Source organism: Pan troglodytes, chromosome X, assembly GCF_028858775.2.
Source record: "Pan troglodytes isolate AG18354 chromosome X, NHGRI_mPanTro3-v2.0_pri, whole genome shotgun sequence".
Classification (NCBI taxonomy): Eukaryota; Metazoa; Chordata; class Mammalia; order Primates; family Hominidae; genus Pan; species Pan troglodytes.
Window position 1 is genome coordinate 132486157 of NC_072421.2, and position 26471 is coordinate 132512627.

A 26471-nucleotide genomic window follows, 5' to 3' on the forward strand; every position below is an offset into this window, starting at 1 on the left:
AGCCTGGCTCTAGATCACTCTTCTTTAACTCGTTTGCATATAAAAACTACACACATCATTTTTTCTGTGGGAGAACACCTGGAAATGAGGCCCAAAGCCAAATTTAAAGAAAAACAGTATATTAAATACACAATTATGGTTTTAAAATAAAACTGTGCAACGTGACCTGCAAATGTCATTCATTCTAGAAAACTGAACGCATTCAATCTGACCATGAATTTACTCATTTTTAAATTGAATATTCCCTATAAATTTCAAGGGAAACTTATGCAAAATACTAGGAACAGAATTGGACTGAATAACGTGATTTTCGACACGCAATTCACTTGAGATATAAGATTACAAACAATGTTCAATCATGATCGGTGACCAACACTTCAGGCATTCACTGTCGTAAAACAAGTGCTGGGTCTGTTCTCACTCATAGGTGGGAATTGAACAATGAGAACACATGGACACAGGAAGGGGAACATCACACACTGGGGCCTGTTGTGGGGTGGGGGGAGTGGGGAGGGAAAGCATTAGGAGATATATATACCCAATGTAAATGACGAGTTAATGGGTGCAGCACACCAACATGGCACATGTATATATATGTAACAAACCTGCATGTTGTGCACATGTACCCTAAAACTTAAAGTATAATTTAAAAAACAAACAAACAAAAGAAAAATAACAACAAAAAAACAAGTGCTGGGTCAATGTATGTGGTTTTACATTGAATATACCACAAAACTTCCTTCATTTTTGGTATATCTATGAAATAAGCTACACAAAGACTAAAACTTCACCAAATACAATGGTATTAAAGCAATTTAATGGTAAAATAAAATCAAAGTTCAGGCTACCTGGTAACTTGAGGCCAGAACTGTTGTAAAGCAGGAGGCACAAAGCCAATTAAAACATTTCCCTTATTGTGCATGGAAAATAACAAAAAATTTTTTTACCCAAGCTTATGAAATGTACCAGGATCACATGTAATTGAATAAAATGATACCAAATACCCAATTCTTCTGCAAAATAAAACCCCCTGGTCATCAACCAGGTTTGTATCTAAATTAATGATCTCATTTCTGCATTTCCCCCCACTACCTACATAATCAAGAATTTATAAATGCTTTTGAAAAGCACCTATATAATTCTGTTGGTTCCCTGAATCATGGGTTAAGTAAAATTTTACAGCTGTTCACCAATAATCTGTGTGGGATTTATGGTTTGTAACAATTTGGGAATTGTGTTTTCAAACCACTTTCTGGAAATGAGGATACCTTTTCCAAGAGCCTGCTGGCTGACTTCTCACATAGTGTTGACCAAAATGAGGTAACGATTCATTTACTAAGAGGCTTGGGGTAATCCTAACTGGTTTAGAGGATTCAACATCTGGGACAGAAGGATCACCAGTGGGGACGCTATCCCCCAGGTTACCACAGGACTCTATCTTAGTTGTTATATAATGCAGGAGTCAACATCAGTCACTGAATGGCAGGGGATATCGCTTCTGAACAAATATGGACCACATTTACAGGACCAGGGAGGGAAAGGTGCCATATTCATTCAGACTCTATTTCTTTCTCAATAGTGTCTGACATTTATTGAAAATATGGAAAATACTTTTCTCCAGGTAGTATAAAGGAGTTAAGCAGAAGATACAAGTTATTTTGTTGATCAAAAAGCACCTGAGAAAATGCTGCAAATTCAGAAGAGAAATGGATTCTGGGCAAAACTAACTGGTCTACAAGAGACAATGAGAGACTCGATTTGGCTGCCAGGCACAACTGAGCCCTGGCAGCCATGTGGCAGGAGCACAAAAAGTCTCTGGGATTGGGGAGGAAATGGGTCTCGCTGAAGGTAACAGGTCCCTTGAGGGGCAGCCAGCTGTCTGGATCATTGTCCAGGGGCTGTGTCCAGCCCAGATACCTCCGAGGTACAGATGAGGATCACTAGAAGCAGATCACTAGAAGCAGCAGTCTGTCGGTGGAATGCGATGGATGGCGATGGCAGTGGCAGCGCAGGTCTGTGGGCAGCATGATGTAGTCGTCTGGAAGTCTGGTGAGGAGGAGGGGGGTTGGCAGCGGCGGCTGTCAGTGGTCTGTCAGTGTGTAACAGGAGCTCAGCTTTGTGCAACTGGAGCGCAGGACAGCGTCCAAATGTGCATGGGAGGGGCTGGGCTGGCACGAGAGGGCGGAGGCAGCCCGCTCCAGAGTGAGGCCCAGGGGCGGCAGCAGGAGCCTGGAGCGCTATTCCTGGAACAAAGGCAAGCACTACGCGGGAGGGGACAGGAGCGCAGGGGACATCGCGGCGGCTCGAGGGGGAGGGAGGCGCAGAGGGAGGGCGCCGGTGGCGACCCTGGCGGCGGCCAGTAACACAGCGGACCCTCCCCAGAGCACCCGCCCCCAGGCCCGAGGGTCTCCCGGCCTAGAAGTCCTCGTCCTCCTCCCATCCAAAGACCCGCTTCATCTCAGCCAGGAAGCCCCGGTAATCACTGAGGAGGGGGCTCTCCTTCTTGATGTAGGGGATCACCCACTGCAGGGCGGGCCCCGTGAGGCGGGTGATGAGGAACGTCACCTTCAGGGCGTCGTTGGAGAATGTGTTCTCGTCCACGAACATGTAGGAGCCCGTCTGCACGATGAACTCCGGGAGCCGGTCGGTATCGCCATCAAACGTCTCGGGAAAGGGAATCGGGTTCCTCCAGCGACGCGCCGCGGGCCGGAGGGGCCGAGCCAGGAGGGCCTTCGTCAGCTGCACCCGACCTTCCATCGCGCCGCGCTGGCTCCGCTGAGTTTAGCTGAGCTGCGCTGGGCTTCGCCGGGGGCTGCACCGAGGCGTCGCGGGAAGTGCATGTCGCGGGAGGAGAAGCCGGGATGTGGGCGGAGCCATGGGGAGGGCCCAGGCGCTTTGGCAAGCTCTGCCCAGAAGGCCTGGAGGTCATTAGTGCGCCAGGGGGTCCCGGGGCACCCAGCGGAACAGGTGGTGGGAAATGTGGTGGCTGGCTTAACTGGTCAAGGAGGCAGGGTCGCACCGTAGGGGTGGGGCAAAGTCTTTCTAGGCGGTTGGGGAGTGAGGATTTTTTTGGTGAGGTCCAAGCCCATGTGCTTGGAGAGCAAAGCCTGTAAGTTCTTTAAAGCTGATTAGTCAGCCTGGTATATCTATTCCTTGTCCCATGCTCTCTGTCCTTCCATGTTCCTTCGCAAACCCTCAGCTATGACACTTTTGAAAATTATTGGTCAACAATTTTTTTAAATGTCCCTAGATTTGCTTTCCTCTGATGTTTTCTCATGTAATCAGTTATTTTTGCCAGGTATACTACAGCAAAGATTTTGTGTGTTAGTTTATCATATCAAGGTGTTCATGATGTAGTATATTTTGTTATTGATGATGTGTACCTTGATCACTTGTTTGCCATAGATACTTTCAACGCAGTTGGGTTGACTAGGTTATGTAAGTCCTGATGAGCAGAGTAGCATGCATATTTCCGAAACATCCATACAGGCCATTCAGTAAAAGTGTCCTACCAGTACAACTAAATGTGATATATCTTTCCTCCAAATTACAAGATACCCTCCATGAATTTTATCTATTTCTTAATAGGAAATGAAATCAGTCAAATGCATTTTCTGTGTCTATTGAATATGGTCCTATGGATTTTCTCTTTGCGTTAGCTTTTTGTTGCTGTCTTAACGAATTACCACAAATTTAGTGGTTTAAAACAACACAAATTTATCATCTTATTGTTTTGTAGGTCAGAAGTTCCATATGGGTCATACTAGACCAAAGTCATAGTATTGGGAGGCTATGTTCCTTTCTGGAGATTCTATGAAATAATTTCTTTCCCGTTCATTTAGACTATTGGCAGAATTCAGTTCCTTGTGGTTGTAGGATTGAGGTACTGTGTTCTTGCTCTGTAATATGAGGGCCATTCCCAGCTTGTAGAGGACGCCATATTTACTGGCTCATTGCCACCTTCTTCCCCTTCAAAGTCAGCAATAGTGGGTGTCAAATTTTTCTCATGTGGCTTCTTTCTAATCCTCTCTCCCTTCATCTTCCACTTTTAAGAGTTCATATGATTAGATAATTGATGATAATCTTCATATTTTCAGTGCAACTGATTAGCAACTTTAGTTCTGTCTGCAGCTTTAATTCCTTCTTTGTAGGGAGACCCCCTGAAACTATTGCTATGGAATAAAAGATGAAATACTCCTGATTATTGTAAATACAAAATTGCATGCAGGATTGTATAAAGACAATGCCAGGTTGGAATGCCACAAAGAGCCAACAGCACGTGATGTGCTTCCCCCTGCAGAGAGCCTATGAACGGATGTGCAGTCAGGGAGGTTTCACATCACCGAGATTCCTATCCCAGAAAAGCTGATGTTCATAGCTCTGGGAATGGAATGCGACCCTCGTGGAGAGCCTATAAATGAACGCATGAAGGGCGCCTGTCCATATGGATAAGATAGGGCTATAAATGCCCTCATCTTGCCACGGCTCTTCTAGGCCTCTTTAGGGTTAAGGCATACTCCCTTCTGAGAATTTCTGGTCTAACCAGTTGTCTAGCTTCACGTCCTGTTTCTATGGATTGTTTGTAACCAGTTTTTGCTGCAACTGTTACTGCTGATTAATATCTTGCTAATCATAGGTTATGGAAAGACTGTTTCTGTTTTAAGGCTCTGTTAGAAATTACTGATGCACACACTATATTGTAAATTCTTTTCTCTGCATACTGTACTTCTGCATACAGATGTTATGTTAAAGAATTACTTAATCCCCATGTGACCATCTCACCTCATAATCAAATGACCTTAAATCCCTCACTAACCTACCCCTGCCCTCACTAAACTTAATAATAAATGCTGGTATATCCAGTGCATTGTTGGCACCGTGGGACCAGAAGGCGGTGACCCCCCGGACCCAGCTTTCACTATCTTGTGTGTGTCTATTATTTCTTGACCTGCTGATCTGCCTGGGAACAAAGAGAGAGCCCCGTTGCATTGCCGGCTGCTGGCCAGATCCCGCAATACTTCTTGCTTTATATTTTCAGGTTCTGGGAATTAGGACACACACATCTTTGGGGGATTGCCATTTTGTCTGCTACAGTTCCTTTTAGTTAGTACAGTAAATTATAATTGATTTTGATTCATAAAACAACCTTGCATTGCTGGGATAATTTCATTGAATCATGGCATATTATTCTTTTTATATTTTACTAGATTAGGCAAATGGATAAATAAATTATCGCATAGTCATACAATGGAATTCTGTATTAGTACACACAGCAATGTGGAGGAATGCTACAGATGTTACATTGAATAGAAGTTGTGAGGCACAAAATTTGTATATACTTTAGGATTCCACTTTATATCAGTGTTAAAAATAGGCAAAGCTAAATGCTTACAGAATTCAGAATAGTGGTCATCTCAGGGGAGGAGGAACTATAGTGTGTAAAGCTGGATAAAAGAAACTTGTAAGATGCCAAAAATGCTTTCCCAAGTGGCTAACATTCTGTATTCCCACCAGCAATATATGAGAGATTAAGTTGCTTTTCAAACCCATTTACGCTCAGTATTGTCAGGTTTTGTTTTGTTCTGGGTTCTTTATTTGTTGGTTTTCTTTTTTACTTCAGCCATGCTAATAGGTGTGATTGTGGTTTTAATTTGCAATTCCCTAACTTCATAAATTAGGGAACACAGAACACACATAGACACAGAAAATGCATTTGACTGATTTTACTTCCTACTATTAAGAAACAGATAAAACTCATATGTCCCTGAACACCTTTTTTGTTGCTTATTTGTCATACATTTATCTTTTTTAGTGAAGTGTCTCTTCAGATATTTTTTTCCATTTTAAATCAGGTTGTTGACCTTTACATTGTTGTTTTGAGAGTTCTATATGTATCCTGTATTCAAATCTTCATTAGATATGCCACTTACAAATATTTTCTCCCAGCCTGTGCCTTCTGTGTTCATTCTCTTAACATTGTCTTTTGAAGAGCACATGCTTTTTAATATGATGAAGTCCAATTTACCAAATTTTGCTTATGAGAATTGTGCTTTTGTTGTGATAGCTAAGAAATCTTTGTCTAATCCAAGGTTTCAAAAGTTTTTTTTTCCTGTTTTCTTCTAGGAGCTTTATAATTTTAGGTTTTACCATTAGGTCTATTAACGTTTTTTAGTTAATTTTTGCATATGGTGTGAGATATGGATCAAATTAATTTTTTTTGTAAATGGACGTTCAACTTTTCCTGCATCATTTTGAAAATATTATCCCTTTTCCACTGAATTGACTTTACAACTTTACAAAAATCAGCTGTCCATATATGTGTGGGTCTATTTCTGAATTGCATATCCAGTTCTATTCATCTACAGTTGGTCCTCTATATCCATGGGTTCTGCATCTGCCGATTCAACCAATGGCAGATCAAAATACTCTGGAAAAAAATAATAAAAAATAATTTGTATACATTGATTTTGTATGCTGAGACTATACTGAATTCGTTTATCAGATCTAGGAGCTTTCTGGATGAGTCTTTAGGATTTTCTAGGTATAGAATCATATCATTGGTGAACAACAACAGTTTGACTTCCAATAAATATAGTACATTTATTGATTTGCATATATTAAACCATCCCTGTATCCCTGGTATGAAACCCACTTGATTATAACATATTATCTTTTTGATATGCTGTTGGATTCAGTTAGCTAGTATTTTATTGAGGATTTTTGCTGCTATACATCAATAATGACCAAGCCGAGAATCAAATTAAGAACTCAATCCCTTTCATAACAGCTTCAATAAAACTACTTAGGAATATACTTAATGAAGGAGGTGAAATATCTTTATAAGGAAAACTACAAAACACTGCTGAGAGAAATCATTGATGACAGAAGTGGAAACACACTCCATGCTCATGGATGGGAAGAATCAATATTGTGAAAATGACCATACTGCCCAAAGCAATCTACAAATTCTATGCAATTACCATCAAAATACCCTCATCATTCTTCACAGAAGTATAAAAAACAATCTTAAAATTCATATGGAATCAAAAAAAAGAGCCCTCATAGCAAAAGTCATACTAAGCAAAAAGAACAAATCTGGAGGCATCGCATTTGCTGACTTCAAGTTATACTACAAGGCTATAGTTACCAAAACAGCATGGTACTGGTATAAAAATAGGTATGTAACAGAATGGAGAACCCAGAAATAAAGTCAAACACGACCAACATATCTTTAAAAAAGCATACAAAAACATAATTTGGGGAAAGGACACCCTATGCAATAAATGGTACCGGGAAAACTGTCAAGACACATGTAGAAGAATGAAACTGGATCTCCATCTTTCACCTTATAAAAAAATTCAACTCAAGATGGAGCAAAGACTTAAACCTTAGACCTGAAACCATAAAAATTCTAGAAGATACCATCATAAAAACTCTTCTAGACATTGGCTTAGGCAAATAATTCATGACCAAGACCCCAAAAGCAAATGCAACAAAAATAAAAATAAATAAATGGGACCTAATTAAACTGAAATCTTCTGCACAGCAAAAGAAATAATCAGTAGAGTAGACAGCTAGTATTAACAAACTATGCATTCAACAAAGGACTAATATTCAGAATCTACAAGGAACTAAAAAAAAAATCAGCAAGAAAAAAAACTCATCAAAAAGTGGGCAAATGACATGAATAGACATTTCTCAAAAGAAGACACACAAACAGCCAGTAAACATGAAAATATGCTCAACATCACTAATCATCAGGGAACTGCAAATTAAAACCACAGTGAGATACCACCTTACTCCTGCAAGAATGGCCATAATTTAAAAGTCCAAAAACAATGGATGTTGGCATGGATGTATGGAAAAGGGAACATTTTTACACTGCTTGTGGGAATGTAAATTAGTACAACCAGTGTGGAAAACAGTATGGAGATTCCTTAAAGAACTAAAAGTAGAACTGCCATTCAATCCAGCAATCCCACTACTGGGAAATAAGGAAAGGAAAATAAGTCACTCTGTGAAAAAGACATACGCACATGCATGTTTATAGCAGCACAATTCGCAACTGCAAAGATATGGAACCAACCTAAGTGCCCATCAACCAACGAGTGGATAAAGGACATGTGGTATATATACAACATGTACTACTACTCAGCCATAAAAAGGAATGAAATAATGTCTTTTTCAGCGACTTGGATAGAGCTGGAGGCCATTATTCTAGGTGAAGTTAACTCAGGAATGGAAAACTGAATATTGTATGTTATCACTTACAAGTCGAGTTAAACTATGAGGATGCAAAGGCATAAGATTGATATGATGGACTTTGGTGACCCTGGGGGAAGGATGGGAGGGGAGTGAGTGATAAAAGACTACGTATTGGGTACAGTGTACACTGTTTGGGTGACAGGTGCCCTAAAATCTCAGAAATCACCACTAAAGAACTTATCCATGTAACAAAAAACCACCTGTACCCCAGAAACTATTGAAATAAAAGTAAAAATTAGAAAAAGAGTACAATTAAAAATATGAGGTAACAACTATTTACATAGCATTTATATTGTATTAGGTATTATAAGTAATCTAGATATGATTTAAAGTATATGGGAGGATATACATAGGTTATATGCAAATATTATACCATTTTATATAAGGGAGTTGAGTGTCCTCAGATTTTGGTATTTGCAGGGGTCCTGGAACCAATCCCTTGTAAATTCTAAGGGATGACTGTATTTGTCTATTTTGATAACAATATCACATTGTCTTAATTGCAGTAGCTTTATTATAAATCTTGAAATCAAATATTACTAGTCCTCCAACTTATTTTTTCAATTTCAAAGCTGTTTTTGCTAATGCATTTTTTTTTTTGCATTTCCCTATGAATTTTAGAAGCAATTAGTTGTTTTTTATATGTTAAAACACTTGCTGGGATTTTGAATCTATACATCAATTTTGGGAGAATTGATATACTAACAATATCAAATCTTCCAGTTCATGACTATATCTCTCCAATATTCAGATATTTTGTAATATATGTCAGGAATGTTCTGTAGTCTTCAGGGTACAAGTCTCATCTCCTTTGTCATATTTAACCCTAACATTTTTTACGTTTTTATGGTGTTTAAAATTCTAGCTCAAATTTCTCTCGTTCGTTACTAGGATTACAATTGATTTTTGTATATTCGCCTATGTCCTGCAACCTTGGGAAACTCGCTTCTTAGTTCTAGTATTTTTTGTTGATCTTAGAAAATCTGTTTTCTATATACATGATCCTGTTGTGTATGAATAACAGAAGTTTGCCTTTGCCCTGTCCAATCTAGATGCCTTTTATTACTTTTTCCTTTCCTTATTTTCTTTGCCCTCATTGCACTGTCTAGAATCTCCAGTACAATATTGCACTAAAGTGATGAGAGTGGGCATAACTTTCAAGTTCAGGGGTACAAGTGCAGGTTGTTACATAGGTAAATTTGTGTCATGGGAGTTTGTTGTACAGATTATTTCATCACCCAGGTATTAAGCTTATTAGCCATTAGTTATTTTTCCTGATCCTATGCCTCCTCCCACCCTCCACCCTCTGATAGGCCTCAGTGTGTGTTGTTCCCCTCTACATGTCTTGTTCTTGATCTAAGAGTGAAAAGCATTCAGGCTTTCACCTTTGAGTATGATAGCTGTAGGTTTTTTGTAGATGCGCTTCCTCAGATTTAGGAGCTCCCTTCAAAGTTTAATGAGAGTTTTTATTGGGAACCATATGACACAAATCTTTGCTCTAGGAATTTACTCTAGAAAAATGAAAACCTATGCTCACACAAAAATCTGTACATAAATGCTTATAGCTGATTCCTTTGTAATTTCCAAAACCTGTAAATGTGCCAAATATCTTCCAACAAATGAATGGATCACCAAATTTGTATATCCATGCTGTGGCAGACAGATTCTAAGGTGGCTCCCAACATCCCAATGTCCTGGTCATATCTTTCAGTGCAGGTGGGGACTATGGCTTGCTTCTAACCAATAGAATGTGGCAAAGGTGATGAGATGTAACTCCCATGATTACGTTAGTTTATACATGACTTGTGGGGAAAAGAAAGAGAGATCAGACTGTTACTGTGTCTATGTAGAAAGAAGTAGACATAAGAGACTCCATTTTGTTCTGTACTAAGACAAATTCTTCTGCCTTGAGATGCTGTTAATCTGTAACCCTAGCCCCAACCCTGTGCTTGCAGAGACATGTGCTGTGTTGACTCAAGGTTTAATGGATTTAGGGCTATGCAGGATGCACTTTGTTAAAAAAGTGCTTGAAGGCAGTATGCTTGTTAAAAGTCATCACCATTCTCTAATCTCAAGTACCCAGGGACACAATACGCTGCCTGCCGAAGGCTGCAGGGACCTCTGCCTAGGAAAGCCAGGTATTGTCCAAGGTTTCTCCCCATATGATAGCCTGAGATATGGCCTCCTGGGAAGGGAAAGACTTGACCGTCCCCCAGCCCGACACCTGTAAAGGGCTGTGCTGAGGAGGATTAGTAAAAGAGGAAGGCCTCTTTGCAGTTGAGATAAGAGGAAGGCATCTGTCTCCTGATCGTCCCTGGGCAATGGAATGTCTCGGTGTAAAACCCGATCATATGTTCCATTTACTGAGATAGGAGAAAACCACCTTAGGGCTGGAAGTGAGACATGCTGGCGGCAATACTGCTCTTTAATGCACCAAGATGTTTGTATACGTGCACATCAAGGCACAGCACCTTTCCTTAAACTTAATTATGGCCTTTGTTCGCATGTTTTCCTGCTGACCCTCTCCCCACTATTACCCTATTGTCCTGCCACGTGCCCCTCTCCGAGATGGTAGAGATAATGATCAATAAATACTGAGGGAACTCAGAGACCAGTGCCAGCGCGGGTCCTCCGTATGCTGAGCGCTGGTCCCCTGGGCCCACTTTTCTTTCTCTATACTTTGTCTCTTATTTCTTTTCTCAGTCTCTCGTCCCACCTGACAAGAAACCCTCCCACAGGTGTGGAGGGGCTGGCCACCCCTTCATGACTCCATCTTTCAAGGAGACACATTCTCCCTTTGTTCCATGAAGAAACAAGCGGCACTGTTGTGAACTGCCTATGGACAGGGCAACATGGCAGAGAACTGAGGGCAGCTTTTATAACAAATTAAGAGATTTCTTAATATTTAACCCTCCTTACATTAACTGCTCGTGGTATATTATTCTTTTTAAAAAATTATTTATACTTTTTGTGGGTACATAATAGGTATACGTATTTATGGGGTACATGAAATGCTTTAACATAGGCATACAATGCATAATGATCACATAATGGTAAATGGGGCATCCATTCCCCTCAAGCGTTTATCCTTTGTGCTACAAACAATCCAATTATACTTTTAGTTATTTTTTAATGTACAATTAAATTATTTTGACTGTAGTCATCTTGTTGTGCTATCAAATGCTAGGTGTTAATAATCACATCATGGAGAATGGAGTATCCATCCCTCAAGCGTGGTGCATTACTCTTTGAATATGCTGCTCTGGATTGTATTTGCTAATATGTGGGGCTTCTCTATTAATGTTGCAAAATAGGGAGCCAATAATCTGGTTGAGAGATGAAAGAAGCAGCAGGAAAATGTGTTCACAGAACCTCATACGAGTGGCGTCTAGGGCCAAGGCTCCTTGAATGCATACCCAAGGGCTGATGAGAGGTGGGGACGAGTGCTGCCGAAGGACTCCTCAACTACCAGAACTACGTAGGGCCCCTAACATCCCCTCGGAGCGAGCTCCCCGCGCCCCGTACACCACCAGGTCTCCCTGGTTCCTCTCCTGCTCCCCGTCCCGCTACCTCAGGAAACCTTAGCCCAGCCTCTCCGATACAAGTCGGCCTCCTTGAGGGCTTTAGGCCCCTCTTCGCCAGTGTATACCCCACGACACGCCTGCGTACTAGGGACCACCCGGCTTTGTGGGCGGAGTCCATGAGAGGGTTGGAGCCCCGCTCGTGGCCCCGCCCACCCAAGCCTAGGCCGGCCTTCGTGGACACGCATTTCCGGCGACGCCTCGGTACTGACCTCTGCAGAGCCGGGTGGAGCCCATTGACGTCCAGCGAAGCGAGGAGCAGCGATGGACGGTCGGGTGCAGCTGATAAAGGCCCTCCTGGCCTTGCCGATCCGGCCTGCGACGCGTCGCTGGAGGAACCCGATTCCCTTTCCCGAGACGTTTGACGGCGATACCGACCGACTCCCGGAGTTCATCGTGCAGACGGGCTCCTACATGTTCGTGGACGAGAACACGTTCTCCAGCGACGCCCTGAAGGTGACGTTCCTCATCACCCGCCTCACGGGGCCCGCCCTGCAGTGGGTGATCCCCTACATCAAGAAGGAGAGCCCCCTCCTCAATGATTACCGGGGCTTTCTGGCCGAGATGAAGCGAGTCTTTGGATGGGAGGAGGACGAGGACTTCTAGGCCGGGAGACCCTCGGGCCTGGGGGCGGGTGCTCTGGGGAGGGTCCGCTGTGTTACTGGCCGCCGCCAGGGTCGCCACCGGCGCCCTCCCTCCGCGCCTCCCTCCCCCTCGAGCCGCCGCGATGTCCCCTGCGCTCCTGTTCCCTCCCGCGTAGTGCTTGCCTTTGTTCCAGGAATAGCGCTCCAGGCTCCTGCTGCCGCCCCTGGGCCTCACTCTGGAGCGAGCCGCCGCCCTCTCCTTCCAGCCAGCCAGCCCCTCCCATGTACATTTGGACGCTGTCCTGCGCTCCAGCTGCAAGCTGGGCTCCTGTTACACACTGGACAGACCACCCACTGCCGCCGCTGCCAAGCCCTCTCCTCCCCACCAGACTTCCAGACGACTACATCATTCTGCCCACAGACCTGCGCTGCCACAGCCATCGCCATCCATCGCATCCCACCGACAGACTGCTGCTCCTAGTGATCTGGACTCACCTCGGAGGTATCTGGGCTGGCCACAGTCCCTGGACAGTGATCCAGACAGCTGGCCGCCCCCCAAGGGATCTGTCACCTTCAGCGAGACCTATTTCCTCCCCACCCCCAGAAACCTCTTGTGTTCTTGCCTAGGCCCAGGTGTGCCTGGCAGCCAAATCGAGTCTCTCATTTTCTCTTGTGGACCAGTTAGTTTTGCCCATAACCCAGTATTCTGAGTTTGCAACTGTCTCTCTGATGTGTGCCTTTTGTTCAACACAGTAACCCCTGCATTCTGCTCTGCTCTAATACACTACCTGGAGAAAGTCTTTTCCTTATTTTCAATAAATGTCAGACATTATTGAAAAGAAATGGTCTCAATGAATATGGCACTTTTCCCTCCCTGGTTCTGTAAATGGGGTCCATATCTTGTTCAAAAACTATATGCCCTGCGATGCTATGACTGATGTTGACACAGAGTCCTGTGGTGTCCTGCAAATGGAGATCTCACCAGTGACCAATCCCAGACGATTAGTGTTGTAAACAAGCAGTTTTGTGCCTCTTAGGAAATGAACCTTAATCTGAATGTGGCCAAGATAAGGTAAGGAATAGTCAGAAAGGGTGCTTTTTCTTCCCTCATTTCCAAAAAACTGTCTAAAAGCATATACCCCAAATGGTTACAAGCCATACATCTCACACATTTGTTGGTGAACACCTCTCACAGTTTTATTTAACGCATTATCAGGGAACCAGCTAAGTGGCTTAGATACTTCAGAAAAAGCATTTACATTTATATTGCTTTAATTGGGTAGGTAGTGGAGAAAGGAATGCAGAACTGTAGTTAATTTAGGTACAAACTTGTTTAATGAATGACCTGAAACACAATACAATTACCACCTTCCCTAATGGGCAGAAAACAAAATTATCTTCAACATATCTCTGCATGCTAATCTTTGAAATCTACTGTGCTAACATGCCTCTGCCACCCCATCTATCTCTGGGAAAAGCTCAGTATCCCGATAGATTATCCTAAGGTGGGCTTGTAGGGCAGCACTCAGTCAACAACTCTCTGCCTTCTTTTTTTTTTTTTTTTTTTTTTTTTGAGATGGAGTCTTACTCTGTTGCCCAGGCTGGAGTGCCGTGGCATGATCTTGGCTCACTGCAACCTCTGCCTCCTGGGTTCAAGCAATTCTTCTGCCTCAGCCTCCCGAGTAGCTGAGACTACAGGCACGTGCCACCACACCTGGCTAATTTCTGTGTTTTTAGTAGAGACAGGGTTTCACCATGTTGGCGAGGATGGTCTCAGTCTTCTGGCCTCATGATCCCCCAGCCTTGCCCTCCCAAAGTGCTGGGATTACAAGTGTGAGCCACCATGCCTGGCCTCTCTGCCCCATTTCTAATATGTGTTATTTTTCCAGAGCATACGAATGAGGAATAAATCACAAGAGTGTTTTTTTTTGTTTATTTTATTGCTTCTCTCTCTTCATTTAAATAGGTGAAAATTTGCCATTCAGCAGTGATTCATAGGGCTGTATGTGGAGGTGGAGGTACATTATTATCTGTATTAGGTATGTGATAATATTTGTATTCCCAGAAGTAGTGGAAACATCACGAATTTGTAGTTTGGCATATAATAGGTCAAAATCTTTTTGAAATCAGAGATAAAATTCAAATTGCTTAATAAAATAAAGTTTTTATGATTTACAGGGCTCTTAAAACACTGAAACCGGGCTAATCATGAAGGCCAATTCAAGGTGCTGACAGCCTTCCTGGATGGGTATGAAGGAAGATTGTGTTAAGCATATTCACTGTTTAGTTTTAAACACAGATTCTGCTGAAGTGGTTGGAAAAGTGCTTGGAAGCAGTTTACATTACTGAGTAGGTCCAGCATATTCCCTGTGCTCTCTGTCCACTGGCTCTGGAGGTAGGTAGAATGGGCAGGGACCTTCTAGGTATCCTTTGAACAATGTCAGTAACCCCCAACTTCCCTCAACAACGATGCCCCAGCAGTTTTCTTCCTCCTACAAGAATGAGACTTATTCCTTGATCTATGCTAGTTTTATCATCTCAAGGGTCCTCTTTTGTGCTGCAAATGTCTTGGGTAGGGTAATAATTCACAATCATGAACATCTTCACAGGATTCCATAAAGGGACAAAGGAATGGCATTTGTAAGAGTAGAAGGGGCTCTTTTGTATTACTTTGCAGTCTCACCTTTTCAGTTGTCACTGTTTCCCTCACTTCATTCTTTGCAATGTGGTCAATACCCAAGCAAGAGGCCTTACCTCCAAAGGATGGAGAAACATAAAAAGTGACAATATGGAAGATGAATATAAGAAAGAGAACAGAAATACAATTAACCTCTTTCTTTTGGTGATTGGGACCAGTAATGACTTGAAGCCTATAATTAAGATAACTTTAAACAAATTTTTGTGACACTCAGATCCACAAAGATTTAATAGGGGAACAAAGTAGCCTTTGGACGGTTCAGTGCCCTGAGGCCTTGGTTCTCAGGGGAATCCTGGTAGAATATACTAGTGAAAGGTCACTCCCCACTTACTACCAGTGGCCTAACTGCAATCCTGTACACAGAGTCAACCTTAAGGCAGAGATGTAGTAAGGAAGGGGATTTCAAAGGGACCCTTTGTGAGTGTCCCTGATCTGCCTGTCACTAGGAGGCTGGAGGGCCAAAGGAGTAGGCTGAGAGATTGAGTACCAGAAGTCCTAGATGCAGGGATGCTTCCTCCAGGTGCCACTGCAGAGGTCTGATGACCTGCCTGCTTCTATAGATACTGCAACACTGTTTTGTCTTCCATCATGAAGGTCACTCAGATTACACAGGTACTGCAATAAGCAGTTCTGAGCATCAAAGAGCCTAAAATGAAAAGTATGAAATCTGTTGGGACCAGGTATGGGATGGACAAAGGTCAGTCAGAACACATACCCAGTGAAATGAAGTAAAATGAAAGGCCATGATGATCTCAAACTATTTAATGACATGGGGAAATGATCTCATCTGAACAGTAAAGAATAAAAGGAGTCTACAAAGCCTTCAAAACTTGGTGAGGGCAATCAAAGTCCCTCTATCTTACCACCACTGAAGCTCATCACGGACCCCAGGACTGAAAGTACCTGGACTTTATGTGCATGAGCAATCCCTGACTTTATGATGATGGAGAAGGTGGTTCAGGGAAGGCTGCCTGGCTTGATTCTGTAGCTGCCGGCCCAGAACTGAGCTCCTTCTCTTCCCCGTACACAGCTGCTTTTGGCCCTCTTGACGGTTGTACCACCTTCTTTCACTTGTCCCCAGTCCTCTTCATACCCACTCCCTTACTGGTCCTTAACAGATGGTCACCAAATTCATTCTGCCCCTGACTCTCACTTCAGTGGGTCTCTCTTTTCCAACCCTGAGGCAGTACCCCGATTCTAATGCCTGTCCCCTTTAGCCCACTGCTTGCAGAGGCCCTGCCATAGTGCCCAGCTGATCCTGGAACCTATTTTTCTCTCCCTGATGTGGCTGTTGCTGTGTCTTAGGCTGCTGAGAGCATATTGTCACATGATCAAAAAGAGAACATTTAGGATTTAACAACCCTGAAATTATAGTAAGCCTGTTAATTTGGGTCTTGGGCTAAAGACTGCAATAGTACCCACTCTGCAACCTGAGTGGAGGACTGCATATTTACTCACATTAGAAGCAAACAAAGTTTTGGTAAGATCATTAGGATAGATTCCTAAAACTAATGTATATATCAAAGGCCATGCAATTTTAACTGTTTGTTAAAAATCTCACTCCAGAAAGATTGTTTTCAAATTATATTCTCATGAGTAATGAGAGGGAATTTTTTTTGCCTCTATCATTACTAAAACTTTAATTTCAATAAAGATAATATTCCCAAAAATAAATACTTTTTCCCACAATAAAATTCCTTTTTTTGGGTCCTGTTTCACCTCTATCACCAAAAAGGTAAGGCTTTTACAAAATGTTTACTTTCTCCCTCTCTTTTGCCCTACCATAATTGAAACAATTGGAATACTTTTAATTCTACTTTCACACCCTACTCTCATCCCCCAAACCATGGGGCTGGTGGAGATAGTTGATGTCTGAAGGTATAAAAGTAATACAGCTAAGGATTTTTTTTAAAAAATCATTTTTAGGCCTCTATAGGGAGCAATATTTAACTTTTAATATGAAAGCCTATTAATCAGCTTTCAGATATTGAGCATTAAATGACATTTTTAGGGATGAAGACAACAGCAAAGTTGAATTTAGACCTTGTCAAAATTTAAGGAGGTCTCCAACATTGAGGTGTTCCCAACTTCCCAAAAGAATATAAGTATATTCAAATAATGAGTTAGCAAAGTTACCAAGTACAATGGTGAAAGAAAAAAAAAGAATACCTGCCCATAAGATGTTGTGAAAAAATACAAGGATCAAACATAAAAAAAAAAAATTCAGATGTAACCACCCACAAATTTGGGGGCCACATTCACATTCAGCAGGAAATCTTAAGGAGGAGAATTTATTCTAAAGTGGTTCTGGGCTGATTGTGTAGAGAATATAAGGTTAAAGGATATGTACATTCAAATTGACTTTCAACTTAAAAGGTTGCCTACAATCCTTCCAAAGGCTCCACTGCTCCCAGTTTGATCTGCCTTCATGGAATCACAGAGGTAGCCTATGTTGGAAGCCAAAGCTGTGTAATACCCTGACTATAATCATCATTCTCAGTGCTTTCCTTTACTGTTATTACCTGAGTGGGAATATTACCCTGGCTGAATTTGGAGTCCCTCTCTCACCAACTGTCCAGCCATTTCCAAAGTGAGTTTAATGAGTATTCTTATATCTCTAGTGTTAGCAGAAGACTAGACAACAGAGTGCATTGAACAGGACTCTCCTGGGCAACGCTGGAACCTCAGACCAGCATGGGTCATTTGAACCCATTCAATGAATTAGCGTCTACACAATGTATGTAATCAAGGCCATCAAGATGAGAGTAAAGAACTTGCCATGTAAGTAGCCATGACATCAGATCCAGCCTTGTCCCCTCTGCCAAAACAAAAACATATTAATTTGTAATACTTAAAAATGATGAAGACATGTGTAACGAGGTCCTAATATGTACAAAGAAATGTTAGATGTGCCTCATGCACATGACCTTATTTCATCATCATTTTAAGATGGAGTCCATATTTCTGCCTACTCTTTTACACCAGTACAGATAGAGAAACAGGCATTTGCAAACAAGAGATTATACTCCAGGTATTTTTTTAAATTGAAAATTTTAACAATGTTTTCTCAATAGTTAATATAACAACTAGACGAAATACCAGCACGGACATAGAAAATCTAAAGAATAATACACATGTCTAGAACACTGTATCAAACAGCTAATACACAGTGTTTTCGAGTGCATATGGTACATTCACCAAGATAAGCCATTTACTAAGGCATTAAACAAGTCTCGATAAATTTTAAAAGCTTGATGTTCTTTGGTCATAGGAGGAGAAAGCATTTGACAACATTGAACATCAGTTCATAAAAAATCCCAGCAAATTGGGATTGGAAGGGAATTCTTGTCTGATAAGGAGCATCTACAAAAACCTATATAGCTAACGTCATACTTAATGGTAAAATGTTGAGTGTACTTCAGGTATTTTTAAGTGGGTATATTTAAGCCCTTAGTTCATATAATTGCAAGCAAGGCTGAGGGAGAAGGATCTAGCTGTCATATTATTTTCCATGGTGTTAAGATTAATACCCACTAAAACAGATACTGTTAATATTCTATCTTTATCCCCTTGGTACTCTTGGCCATTTTAATCCACCTTAGCTCTGCTTTTGCTTTTTCCCCCAATAGCCAGAATCTGTGGCTCTTTGTCACAGGACTACAGAACCAACCTCCTTTTGTCTCCAAGCATGAAGAGCCAGTATCTGAGAATTAAAGTCCTCCAGAGAGTAGACTTTAGCTAATAATTGGTAGATATATAGTTATAAGTATTCCAGCTCTGTTGCTTCTGTTTGAGACAACTGTGATTTGTGACCTGTATTGTCTCCAGTGTCCCCCTATTGGATTGTGCCAAAGTGATCCTAAATGGTACCTTGGTTGATATCAAAATATTGTTCGGCCTTCTTCCTCTCCCTGTTGCATGGTCCCACTCCCTGGTCACTATATTTTTACTTGGACCACTTCCTAATATATCACTTTCCGATGAGTCCTCAATCAGAGTCAGCTTATGGGGAACCCAATCTAAAGGCACAGCCAAGTTGTTTTCCAAAATATTTCTTTTACTTTACACTCTTGCCCTCAATGTTTGTGGTCCCATTTCCTCACTAGTATTTGGTACCATCGGTCTAACTTTTTGTCAAGTGTGTTGCTTTAATTACTTTGTATTGACTAAATTTATATGTTAACTATGCATATTAACTTTTTGGAGTGATCACTAAAATAATGTAAATAGAGTGTATAACTTCTTAACGAGTAGAAAAAAGTAATGAATTAATACAAGGAACTTAGAACGTTTTAATTACAAATAATTGCCTCCCAGGGTAAATGTTCTTCTTCTCATTACTTTAGCTCTGTTTTTTCATCTTCAAATTAGACATTTATGCTATTGTTTGTTTAGATTTAGCCATGTATTTGCCATTTTCTTTGCCAGCATTCCAGACATTTATACTAGTACATTTTCCTTCTTCTAAAGTATATCCTATAGATATACTCCTTTAATAATGGTCTATTAGGGAAACTGTGATGTCTTTCATTTTCTGAAAAGTTATTTTATCCTCATTCTTTTAAAATTATTCTTGTTGAGTCTCTTTGATTTGTGGAACCATTCATATCTCTTTTTTTCTATATAATATTGTATTATGTACCACCAAAACCTTAGTGATGCAATAGTTCTTAAATGACAATTTCACTTTTTTGTCCTAAATTTTTCCCGTTAATCCATCGTCATCAGTTCGGCAAGTTTTGATACAGGTGCTTTTAATGTTTGCATGTAAGCAGGCAGTAACTATTATGTCACAGCAGCCCCTGGGCCAACAACAATTCATAATTTTGATTGATTGTAATAAACACCTTGATATAAGAGATATTAAAAAGTGACAAATTTGAATAGAATTGATGGAAACAGCATTATTCTGTAGTCTTCTAGCTTCCATTTTTGCTATTAAAAAATTATTTGTCAGCCTAATTTTGTGTTTCCTCTTTAGTTGTTTGAAAGATCTCTTTGTGTTTGGTGTTTTGTAACTTTTCTACTGCTTATCTAAATATACAATCCTTTTTCTTTTTCTGATATTAAAAAAACTGAGATATAAGTTACATCCAGCAAAGGATAAAAATCTTAAGTGTATAACTAGATGAACATTTACATATGTATACATCAGTATAACACCACTCAGATCAATGTATAGAACATTTCCAGCATTCAAAAGGACTCTCATGCCCCCATTCAGGCAGGAGCCTCTTATGTATAAACATTCTTCTGACCTTTATTACCAAAGATAAACTTTACCTGTTTTTGAACTGCTTGTAAATGAAATTATACAGAATTTATGCTGTATGTCTGTGAGATTCATCTATGTTGTGTGTTTCAAGTGTTCACTCTTATTTATTGAGGTATAAGTTGATAAGTCTGTGGTGATATCTCATTGTGCTAAATTTGCATTTCTAGGCTGAGTGAAGTGGCTGACACCTGCAATCTCAGCACTTTGGGAGGTTGAGGTGGGAGGATTACTTGAGCACAGGAGTTCCAGACCAGCCTGGACAACATAGTGAGACCATATCTCTAAAAAAAAAAAAAAAAAAAAAAAAAAATTAGCTAGGTGTGGTGGTATGCACCTGTAGTCCCAGCTACTCAAGAGGCTGACAGAATCACCTGAGCCTGGGAAGTCCAGGTTGCAGTGAGTTGTGATTGTGCCACTGCACTCCAGCCTGGGTGACAGAGTGAGACCCTGTTTCTAAAAAAAAAATTACATTTCTATTATTACTAATGATAATGAGTGTCTCTTCATATGCTTTTTACCCACTTTGCTACCCTTTTTAATGAAATGCCGATTACTATGGTTGGAATATTTGTCCCCACTAAAACTCATGGTGCAACTTGATATGGTTTGGCTGTGTCCCCCCAACCCAAATCTCATCTTGAATTGTAATCCCCATAATCCCCACATGTTGTGGGAGGGACCCAGCAGGAGGTAACTGAGTTATGGGGGCAGTTTTCCCCATGCTATTCTTATGATAATGAGTGAGTCTCACAAGAGCTGATGGTTTTATAAGCATCTGGCATTTTCTCTGCTGGCTCTCATTCTCTATCCTGCCACCCTGTGAAGAGGTGCCTTCCACTGTGATCCTAAGTTTTCTGAGGCCTCCCCAGAACTGTGAGTCAATTTAACTGTGAGTCAATTAAACCTGTTTTCTTTATAAGTTACCCAGTCTTGGGTATTTCTTCACAGCAGCATGAGAACAGACTAACACAACTTAATCCCCAGTGTGGCAATATTGAGAGGTAGGGCCTTTAAGAGGTGATTGGATCATCTCTTAAAGTAAATGGATTAATTCATTCATAGATTAATGGATTAATGGGTTGTTCTGGGAAAGGAACTGGTGGCTTTATAAGAAGAGAAAGGGAAAGGGAAATCTGAGCTTGCAAGTTAGCACACTCAGCTCCTTCACCAAGTGATACCCTGCACCATATTGGGACTCTGCAAAGAGTCCTCACCAGCAGGAAGGGTCTCATCAGTTGTGACCCCTTGACTTGGACTTCTCTGCCTCCATAACTGTAAGAATACATTATTAAAAAAAAAATTACACTGTTTCAGGTATTCTATTATAAGCAACAGAAAATTAACTAATACACCCATTCAAAAATTTCACCTATTTTTTATTGGTTTCTCATTTCATTGACTGGTGGCAGCTATTTATATGTTCTTTTTTTAAAAAAAATTTTAGTTTCAGGGGTACCTGTGCAGGTTTGTTATATAAATTGCATGTCGCAGGGCTTTGGCATACAGATTATTTTGTTGCCTAGGTAATAAGCATAGTACCCAATAAGTAGTTTTTCAATCTTCACCCCCATCCCACCCTCCACCTTCAAGTAGGCCCTGGTGTCTATTGTTTCTTTCTTTGTGTTCATGTGCACTCAATGTTTAGCTCCCACTTGTAAGTGAGAACATATGGTATTTGGTTTTCTGTTCCTGCTTTAGTTCACTTAAGATAATGGCCTCCAGCTCGTTCCTTATTGTTGCAAAGGACATGATCTCATTCTTTTTTATGGCTGCCCAGTATTCCATGGTGTATATGTACCACATTTTCTTTATTGAGTCTACCATTGATGAGCATTTAGGTTGATTCCATGTCCTTGCTATTGCTAGTGCTGCAATGAACATATGCATGCATATGTCTTTATGGTAGAACAATTCATATTCCTTTGGGCATGTACCCAATAAAGGGATTGTTGGGTTGAATGGTAGTTCTATTTTAAGTTCTTTGAGAAATTGCCAAACTGCTTTCCACAGTAGCTGAACTAATTTACATTCCCACCAGCAGTGTATAAGTGTTCCCTTTTCTCTGCAACCTTGCAAGCATCTCTTATTTTTTGACCTTTTAATAATAGCCATTCTGACTGGTGTGGGATGGTATCTCATTGTGATTTTGATTTGCATTTCTCTAATGATTAGTGATGTTAAGCATTTTTTCTTATTTATTGGCTGCTTGCATGTCTTCTTTAGAGAGGTGTCTGTTCATGTTGTTTGTCCACTTTTTAATGAGATTTTTTTTTCTCATTGAAATTGTTTAAGTTCCTTGTGGATTCTGGATATTAGACCTTTGTCAGATGCTTAGTTTGCGATTATTTTCTACTATTCTGTAAGTCGTCTGTTTATCTGTTGATAGTTTCTTTTGCTGTGCAGAAACTCTTTAGTTTAATTAGGTCCCATTTGTCAATTTTTGCTTTTGTTGCAATTGCTTTTGGTATCTTCATCTTGAAATCTTTGCCAGGACTTATGTTCAGAATGGTATTTCCTAGGTTTTATTCAAGGGGTTTTATAGTTTAAAGTTTTACAGTTAAGTCTTTAATCAATCTTGAGTTGACTTTTGCATATGGTGTAAGGAAGAGGTCCAGTTTCAGTCTTATGCGTATGCTAGCCAGTTATCCCTGCACCATTTATTGAATAGGGATTCCTTTCCTCATTGCTTGTTTTTGTCAACTTTGTCGAAGATTAGATGGTTGTAGTTGTGTGGTTTTCTATCTGGGCTCTGTATTCTGTTACATTGGTCCATGTGTCTGTTTTTGTACCAGTACCATGCTGTTTTGGTTACCGTAGACTTGTCGAATGGTATGAAGTCGGGTAGTGTGATGCCTCCAGCAGTTTTGTCCTTTTTGCTTAGGATTGCTTTGGCTATTCGGGCTCTTTTGTGGTTCCATAGAAATTTTAGAATAGATTTTTCTAGTTCTGTGAAAAATGTCATTGGTAGTTTGATAGGAATAGCATTGAATCTTTAAATTGCTTTGGGCAGTATGGCTATTTTAACAATGTTGATTTTTTTCTGTAGATGAGCATAGAATGTTTTTCCATTTGTTTGTGTCATCTCTGATTTCTTTCAGCAGTATTTTGTAATTCTTGTTGTAGAGATTTTTCACCTTCCTGGATATCTGTATTCCTAGGTATTTTATTTTTTTGTGGCTATCGTGAATGGGATTTCATTCTTTATTTGGCTCTCAGCTTGGATGTTGTTTGTGTATAGAAATGCTACAGATTTCTGTATACTGATTTTGTGTCCTGAAACTTTGCTGAAGTTGTTCATCAGATCCAGGAGCTTTTGGGCAGAGACTTTGGGGTTTTCTAGGTGTAAAATCATAGTGTCTACAAACAAATAGTTTGACTTCCTCTCTTCCTTTTTGGATGCCTTTTATTTCTTTGTTTTGTCTGATTGCTCTTGCTAGGACTTCCTATATTCTTGATGTTCATATCTTCCAGGAAAAGACCACTAGGGACATCTTGTCATTGAACAAATATTGAGTTTATTATTCATTGCAGTGAAGGAGAACATACCATAGAGAACTGTTGGGAATCTCAGCAAAAAGGTGTTAGAAAATGTTTGAAGTGTTTGGGCGTATATTAGGTGATTTTTGAGAAGTTTAAGGAAGTGAAGCTTTGCTCTGGCTTGGATGCTGTCAGGAAGCAGGGCTAATTGTATGCTGAGTGTCTTAATAAACATTTTATCTGGGAGGGCAGACATTATTAGTGGTTTTTTGTGTCCTGTTTAATACATCTCTGCCAAACTTAATATCATAGTCTCCTATACTTTCCTCTAATATCATATTTTAGCTTTCAAATTTAAGTCTATGATCCATACTGAATTAATTTTTATGTATGCTGAGAGGTAGGGACCAATGTTCATTTTTCAATATAGGTATCTAATTGATCCAATAGCACTTATTGCAAAGACTATTCTTTCCCCCCAGTGAATTGCAATGGTGCCTTTGTTATAAATTAGGTCACCATATATGTGTGAATTTCTTTCTGGACTGTTTATTGTATTGCATTTTTCTGTCTATCCTTGTACCAATACCATACACCTTAATTTATGTTCCTTTATAGTAAGTCTTAATATCTGATAATGTAAGCCATCTAACTTTGTACTTCTTGAATATTACCTTGGCTATTCTAGATCCTTTGCCTTTCCATATAAATTTTAGAGTCACTTACCAATGTCTTTTGTGTAAGAAATCTTTGTCTAACCCAATATCATGAAGATACACTCTACTCTTATGTTTTCTTCTAAAATCTGCTTGATTTTTATTGGGATTGCATTGAATCTAAAAATAAATTTAGGGAAAATATATACTGTAACAATTTTGAATTTTCCAATTCAAAATTGGAAAATTTAACATCTTATATCATTAACATCTTATATCCTTCCATTTATTTAGTTGTTTAATTCATCTTAATAATGTTTTGTAGTTACTAGTGTTGAGGTATTGCAGCTATTTTATAGATTTATTTCTAGATATTTGATACTTTATAACACAACCATAAATGGTATTATTTTGTTAAATTTTATTTCTCCTACTTTGTTGTTATTAAATAGAAATACAATTAATTTTTTATAACAGCTTTATTGAGATATGATTCACTTACTATAATATTACCCTTTAAAAATATACAAGTCAGTGGTTTTTAGTATACTTGCAGAGTTGTCCAACCATTACCATTATCTAATTTTAGAACATTTCTATCACCCCAAGAAAATACCCTATGCCTCCCTATTTTCTCCTTCCCCAAGCCCCAGGCAACCTCTAAATGATTTTCCACATCTATATATTTGTGTATTCTGGAAGTTTCATTTAAATGGAATCATACAATATGTGGTATTTTGTGACTGGTTTCTTTTATTTAGCATTATGTTTTCAAGGTACATCCAAGTTGTAGCATGTATGTAGCATTCATTCCTTTTTAAGGTTGAATAATATTCCATTGAACGGATATACTATATTTTATCTATTCATCAGTTTCTGGAGTTTTGGGTTGTTTCTCATTTTTTGTTATTATGAATAATGCTGCTATGAACATTCATGTACAAGTTTTTGTGAGGTCATATATTTTCAGTTCTCTTGGATATATACCTAGGAGTAGAATTACTGTATGGCAACTCTCTGCTTAACAATATTAATAATTACATATTATCACCAACTCCTACTGATGACACTTATGTTGCTTCAAATTTTGGCTACTGCAAACAGGGCTGCTGCTTATGATCTATAGGTTGCTCACTTCAGAAGTGCCTCTTACCAAATGAGTGACTGAGGCTACAATCTAGCCCCTACCCAGTCCACCATGTGAACCAGTGGGGCTGCATACACACTTAATAAGGTTTGCTTTTTTTGAAGCACAAAATTACTAACAGTTTAACAAACTCGGCATTCATGGGGCTGCTTTCCCCAAGAGGAGGTACCTTTTATTAATTTAGATAAAGGTACTATGCAGCTTAGCAGAGGTACTAATCATACATACATTTTAAAAAAATGCTATTGTCAACATCCTTGTTGGAATTGCTTGGTTGTAGGATATGTTTGTCTTAAACTGTACAAGGTGCTGCCACATTCATCTCCAATTTTGTTGTACTATTCTACACTGTTATAAGCGGTATATAAGAACTCTCATTTCTCCATAACCCCTCAACACTTAATATGGTCATTTTTACTTTTTTTTTTTTTGAGATGGAGTCTTGCTTTGTCACCCAGGCTGGAGTGCAGTGGCATGATCTCGGGTCACTGCAACCTCCGCCTCCCGGGCTCAAGCGATTCTCCTGTCTCAGCCTCCCGAGTAGCTGGGATTACAGTCACACACCACCACACCTGGCTAATTTTTGTATTTTTAGTAGAGACGGGATTTCACCGTGTTGGTCAGGCTGGTCACGAACTCCTGACCTCAGGTGATCCATTCGCCTTGGCCTCCCAAAGTGCTAGGATTACAGGCATGAACCACCATGCCCGGTCTAATTTGGCAATGTAATGCTTTTGAAATGATACCTGTTTTTGTTCTATTTAAAATCTCTCTGATTACTATTGCAA

At 40.1% G+C, this 26471-nt stretch overlaps 3 protein-coding genes across 3 annotated transcripts; 2 read left to right on the top strand and 1 right to left on the bottom strand.

The window, feature by feature from the left end:
- Positions 1–795: 795 nt before the first annotated feature.
- Positions 796–6137, bottom strand: RTL8B (retrotransposon Gag like 8B). The gene has a single exon (XM_003317706.6). It carries the CDS (start codon positions 2755–2757, stop codon positions 2416–2418), a length of 342 nt encoding a protein of 113 aa, XP_003317754.1. The 5' UTR covers positions 2758–6137; the 3' UTR covers positions 796–2415.
- A 5862-nt stretch (positions 6138–11999) lies between these two features.
- On the top strand, positions 12000–13273 carry LOC104001096 (retrotransposon Gag-like protein 8C). Its single transcript, XM_016947463.3, has one exon. It carries the CDS (start codon positions 12111–12113, stop codon positions 12450–12452), a length of 342 nt encoding a protein of 113 aa, XP_016802952.2. The 5' UTR covers positions 12000–12110; the 3' UTR covers positions 12453–13273.
- On the top strand, positions 12428–13273 carry LOC129138858 (CAAX box protein 1). Its single transcript, XM_054676972.1, has one exon. The coding sequence runs from the start codon at positions 12428–12430 to the stop codon at positions 13055–13057; it is 630 nt and encodes a 209-aa protein (XP_054532947.1). The 3' UTR covers positions 13058–13273.
- Positions 13274–26471: the final 13198 nt, after the last annotated feature.